Source organism: Rattus rattus, chromosome 3 (assembly GCF_011064425.1).
Source record: "Rattus rattus isolate New Zealand chromosome 3, Rrattus_CSIRO_v1, whole genome shotgun sequence".
Lineage (NCBI taxonomy): Eukaryota > Metazoa > Chordata > Mammalia > Rodentia > Muridae > Rattus > Rattus rattus.
The window spans coordinates 96,153,931-96,160,083 of record NC_046156.1 but is presented as its reverse complement, the minus strand read 5'-3'; the positions used below and the strand labels follow the sequence as shown (position 1 = coordinate 96,160,083).

At 47.2% G+C, this 6,153-nt stretch overlaps 1 protein-coding gene across 1 annotated transcript in view; it reads left to right on the top strand.

Moving 5' to 3' along the window:
* The first annotated feature begins 346 nt into the window (after window positions 1-346).
* Wwtr1 (WW domain containing transcription regulator 1) overlaps window positions 347-6,153 on the top strand; it is a 118,524-nt gene continuing 112,717 nt past the window's right edge. Inside the window, exons 1-2 of the mRNA XM_032898349.1 lie at window positions 347-591; window positions 923-1,357. Coding sequence (XP_032754240.1) covers window positions 927-1,357 — 431 coding nt within the window. The 5' untranslated portion in view covers window positions 347-591; window positions 923-926. The remainder of the gene's footprint in view (window positions 592-922; window positions 1,358-6,153) is intronic.

Below are 6,153 nucleotides of genomic sequence, written 5' to 3'. Positions count from 1 at the left end.
GCCCGGACACTCATTCTGGGCCCTGGACCCTCAACTGCAAGCCCTCCGTTATTCTCCGATTTGGTTTTTGTCCATAACCCCTTGATTTAACAGGCTTGAACCATTTTCTCTTTGATCCCGCCCCAAGTCAGTGGTAAACTCAAAGGAATGCAGATAGAGCGCTCGGCGGGAGAGGTCGGCGCGGCGCGGCGGGGCGGGGGCACGGTCTCTCCGGAGCAGCGAAGTGCCCAGCCCACCCCCGCCAGCCGGGCCAGGGTGGGAGGAGGAGGAAGAGGAGGGGCGTAGGGCAGGCTGGCTCCAGCCAGGAGGTCATGCATAATTCAACAGCTCCACTTTCGGCCCGCCTCTTTCCTAGGGGTGGGAGTTTGCAGCAAACTTTGTTTATGGGACAGTCCGGGAGCCGCGGCGGCTGCGCTAGTCTACGTCTTCTCAGTCGCTTCCTCGCGTAGTGCGAGCGCCCGAGGCCGGCTCCGGGGATGTAAGAGGAAAAGCCTTCGGCTGCTGGGAATCCGCTCGGGATCTGCCAGCCGGGGCCGGGTTCCTGCTCGTCAGTTCAGGAGGCGCCCAGGCTTGGCTTCCCCGCGTGCCCAGGTAGCTCCCGCCGCGCCCCGCACCCTTTAGGCTCTTAGACGACCGCAGTCCCGACTCTTGGGGTCGGCGGTGGGCGTATTGGTCAGGGGAGGCTGCGACTGGGTCTGGTGCAGGCACCTTCGACCTCGGTCCGCGGCTGCTTGCTCAGGGGAGCTTCTCTGCTGCGGGAAAGTTGCATAATCTCGGAGGCCAGGGGCGCCCCCTCCCCCACCGGCTGGTCCCTGGACCCATACCTAACTGTCTCTGTGCTGTCTCTGTCCTTCCCCAGGACAACTCCCCCTGCCCCCGACTTGCACTAAAAGGCAGACCCGATTTTTCTTTTTTCTTGTAGAAAGATGAATCCGTCCTCGGTGCCCCATCCGCTCCCGCCGCCAGGGCAGCAAGTCATCCACGTCACGCAGGACCTCGACACGGACCTCGAAGCCCTCTTCAACTCTGTCATGAATCCCAAGCCCAGCTCGTGGCGGAAAAAGATCCTCCCGGAGTCCTTCTTTAAGGAGCCCGATTCCGGCTCGCACTCGCGCCAGTCCAGCACCGACTCATCGGGCGGCCACCCCGGGCCTCGACTAGCTGGCGGCGCGCAGCACGTCCGCTCGCACTCGTCGCCCGCATCCCTGCAGCTAGGCACCGGTGCGGGCGCCGCCGGAGGCCCTGCACAGCAGCACGCACATCTCCGCCAGCAGTCCTATGACGTGACCGACGAGCTGCCGTTGCCCCCCGGGTGGGAGATGACCTTCACGGCCACTGGCCAGAGATACTTCCTTAAGTAAGTCTGTCGCCAGCCAAGAGGTGCAAAGTTGCGATGCCCCGGTGACGCTCGTACGCTCATGCGTTCGTGTGGTGTGGTGTGGGGTGGTGTGGTGTGGTGTGGTGTGTGTGTGTGTGTGTGTGTGTGTGTGTGTGTGTGTGTGTGAGAGAGAGAGAGAGAGAGAGAGACAGAGACAGAGACAGAGACAGAGACAGAGACGATTCCAAGGTGCTTCAGAGATCTACAAAGTTAAAATAGGGAGTGAGTTTCTGGGAGTTGGACTAGAGCAGAGAACAATTTCGCGAAGTCAATTTAACTTCATCCATAGTGCTTTAAGCCCTAAGAGTTCCAGGACATTGGAACACTTAAACTTGGGGAAAGGAAGTTTGAGAGACTTTGGCCTAAATCTGGGCCCTTAGCGCCTTCACTTAAGTTAGCTAGCTCAGAGCCAGGTAAGTAGCCACACCGGAAAAGAACACAGTCCCTGGTGGGCTTTACCTCTCCCAGCTGATGACGTAATGACCACACAGTTCAGTAATGTAATTACCAACCGCATTGTAAAGTAGTTATGGGCTGGACCAACAAATTGTGTGGAAATTGGGTCAGGAGTCTTATGTTACACTTGGTAACCTAAAATACCACAGTAGTGTGCGTTGTCACTGTTCATGCTCCATCAGACTAGCTTTTTGATGTCGGGAATTTTACAGTAGATTCAGCTTTTGAATTAGATTGAACAGAGAAGTGTATTTTCAACTGCTAGAAGAGACTGGCGTTCTTGAGGAAAAAACAGGCTGGGACTTGAATTGTTATCAGAACCAGTGAGGTCATAGGGGTCAGGCTTAGAAAAGACCTGGACCGAAGTTGTGGCTGAACCACTTGGTGCAGAATCACTTCAGCTCATCTGGTCTTCGCTGTCAAAAGGGAAGATGTCTAAGAACTTGTCTTAAACGTCATCTTAAAGCCCTTAATTCTTTAAGTAGCCATGCTTCAAAAGGTTCAAATGTAAGATAGCACGTACTGTTTTAAATGTGCAACGCCAAGCTCCTCCCTGGCATTGGTCTTTGGTCCTTTGATTACTGAGGCCCTCTAAGAATGAGCGGGTGGTGTCGGTGGATGCTATGGTCATATCTGAGACTCATATTGTTTGTTGGTTAGCTCTTTCTTCCTCATCCCAAAGCTGTTGCCATCGTGTGCATACATGAAGTGCTTGTGGAGGCCAGAAGAGGATGTCTAATTCCTAGGCATGGCAGTGTGAGCTGCAACCCGCTCCCCTAATTTGGATTTGGGTGCTAGGAACTGAACCCCAGTCCTCTGCAAGAGCATCAAGTGGTTTTAACCACCGATCCATCTCTTCAGCCTCTTGGGAATACTTTTTGTTGTTGTTTTTTTAGTCTTTGTTTTGGGGCTTAGTGTGGTGCTGGCATCCGGAAGCCAACTCAGTGTCTTTTCCACACAGTCGGTGTGTAGATTATTGAGCGAGGTGTGGACTCATGCTCGGGGCTTTGATTTCTAAGTGGCGGTAGAAGTCGGATATTTGATGCCATAGCATGGAGTTTTTCTAAGTTTACAGAGGAAGATATTAGTTTCTGTACAGCATACATGTTCAAAATACCTTTGTGTATTAAGTTCACTTAAGTGAATGCAGCTGTATGTATCTCACCATGATTTTTTCCTAATGTGAACTTTGCAATACATGTAAGTAGAGTCTTAATAATTTTTGGTCCCATTTGGCCTCAGATGATTTTTAAACCGCTCACAAATGCGCACGCGTATGCAGAAGAGCTGGGCTTGCCTGATATCTGTGGGAACCTAGACAAAAAAGCGACTTCTAAATAAAAACAAATTCTTTTCTACATGTGGTTTTAATGATTAAAGTTGCTCAGATGTGTTTGTGATTTAGGGCAAAAATAGACATTAGCCTTGGGTATAGGGAAAGTCACTGCTGCGGTCCATTTCTGTCCACCCTTGCAGCTACGGGCACTCTTCCAGCTAAGCCAGAGAGCTTCATCGTTTCATTTTGGATGGTAGATGGGGTGTGAATAGTATGCTGGCATGACCTGACGCCGTCCCTGGAAATTTCTTGGCTAAGTGACTAAGAATTTAAGGAATTATGTTTTTGTGAATATTGTCTTGTAGAATAAGCATTCTGCCAAGAATTCTTGATTCCTTTTAGAGCTTTGTTTGAACTTTGAATAAGGTAAATGTTCTGTGCCACACTTTGTTATACAGCCGTAAGGGAAGTGGTAGCTAGCTGTTCGTCCTGATTTAATTCTCTTGGAATCCGTCCATTACACAGCTCTGTCATCCATAAGTGGGGCTAGGGGAGGGATCCTGTTCTTATCAATCAGAAGCCATAGCAATTTATAATCAACAAGGATCAGTTCGAGGGTTTTTGGGGGAGTTTATTTTGTTTTGTTTTCTCCGTGGAACTAACTCTGTAGACCAGGCTGGCCTTAAACTTAGCAGTTTGCGGGTTTTAGTGGCTTTTGTATTTTATTCTTTATTTTTGGCTAGGAAAATGAGCCTAGAGGAGGAGGATGAAGGTGTGATTTGGCAGAAGTCATGTTGCTGAACAGTGGTATCTGACTGAAATGATTCCATCTACTTTAAAGCAGGTTTTCTTTTCCCTTTCAAAACTCTCTTTCTGCCTGTGCCACTTCTGCAGCTGAGCAGTGGCTTTGTGGGGAGTAGAGCTGAGACATCTAAGCCGCCTTTAACTGCCTTTTGCCGTTTTGTTAGGGTGGATAGATTATTTCTAGGTATATGTTGTCCTCATGTCTGTCCCTTTTCTTTTTAAAACAGGGACTGACTTGGAGCCCTAGCTGGCCTCCAACTCACAGATTTGCCCGCCTCTGCTCTTGAATGTTGGGATGAAAGGCAACCCTTTCTGTTTCTTAAAGGTCACTCTTTGAGTATCGCACTTTTTCTCTGCAGTGGTTGCCCTTAAGGTACTCGATAGAGAGGGAAGACCAAGTGTGGGGGAAGATGAACCATGGTTTCTCTGAAGCTTCCGTGTCAGCCCCTGTGCGGCCTGGTTTGCTGATAGCTAAACCACTGAAGGCTATTATTTTAGTTTATTTCATGGGAACATGGAGGTTTTAGATCCAGTTGCGTTGGGAACCCCAGTGCCCTTGGAAGAATAGCGAGCTATCTAATGACAGAGGCATCTCTTCAGGTCCCCTACCGAGGTTTTCATTTATTTTTAAATTTCTTTCTTTTTTTTTTTTAAACTTTTTAAAGAGATTTATTTATTTTATGTATGTGAGTACACTGTCACTGTCTTCAGACACACCAGAAGAGGGCATCGGATTCCATTACAGATGGTCGTGAGCCACCGTGTGGTTGCTGGGAATTGAACTCAGGACCTGTGGAAGAACAGTCAGTGTGTTTAACCACTGAGCCATTTTAAACTTCTGATTATAATGGCATACATGGTTTTTGTGTATAACTGTAGAACAGAATTATAAAGAAAATGATCTCCAGTCAGCGTATTCAGTCTTTATCCTATAAATGTTATTGTGGAAGAGTCATAACAATTCTGCTCTTTTTTTTTTTTTTAATTATTTATTTATCATAGTATACTATGGCTGTCTTCAGACACACCAGAAGAGGTCATCAGATTCCATTACCATGTGGTTGCTGGGATTTGAAGTCAGGACTTTTGGAAGAACAGTCAGTGCTCTTAACCACTGAGCCATCTCTCCAGCCCAACAATTCTGCTCTTAATACAACAATATTGGCCATTCTTAAAAACGTTTTTAATATACTTTTTTTTTTTAAAGACAGGATCTCTTGATGTAGTCATGGCTGGCCTGGAACCCCTGCCTGCCACTGCCTCCTGAGCCATGGAATTAAAGGCGTGGTTACCACACCCTGCTGTTTTGCCTTTTCTGAAATTTATGTTGACATATTGTTTTTGATTAAGCCGCTTTATACTTGGTAACAGATCTAGTAACACAGTCATCTTTGGTTGAATAGCACTGGCTTCCTTTGGCCCCTTAGTGCTCACAGGTAGGAGCCTTTAAACTTTTAAAAATTGTGTCTGTATTTAATTTAGTTTCCTCTTTAACCCTCAGTGGTAGACTCTGATAAGATAGGGAGAGTACAGTTCCTTATTGCAGTTTTCTTTGTTTACATATTGCTTGTCCGATAGGCCATCTTTGTTATTTATTTATTTATCTATTTATTTATTTTTGTCTTCTTTTTTTTTAAATAAAGACCAGGGTCTCATGTTCTCAAAGGCTGAGAATTATTTTGAACTTATGATTGATATTCCAGCTTTATTTCCCGAGTGCTGATGGGATTTCAGGCACACGCCACCTCTCCTCGTTTGTACTGTTGAACCCAGGGTTTCACCAATGCTAGGTAGGCACTCTGTCAGCTGAGCAGCCTGCCTCAGTCCATTCTGTCACCATCGGTGGACTGCCCTATTCTGTAAGTCAGAGACATTTGGCTTGCTAATGGTTCTTAAAGGTTGCCTGTCCACAGGACCATCCATGTTACCAGAGCCTGGTACCTACAACTGGAATTTATGCTTTGTCTAAATGATGAGACAGGAGCTTGCTGTGTAGCACAGGCTATCCTGGAATTTGCTCTGTAGGTTAGGCTAGCTTCGAACTCACAGAACTCCATCGGCTTTTGCCTCCTTATTGCTGGGATTAAAGTGGTATACCATTATATCCAGAAATTCTTATAAAAACATTTGTTCTTACTATTTTTATTTATGTGTATGTGCCTGTGTGAACGCCATGTGTGTGATGGCTCTCTCAGAGGCCAGTATAGAGTGTCAACTTCTTTGGGGTTAAGGGTTAGAA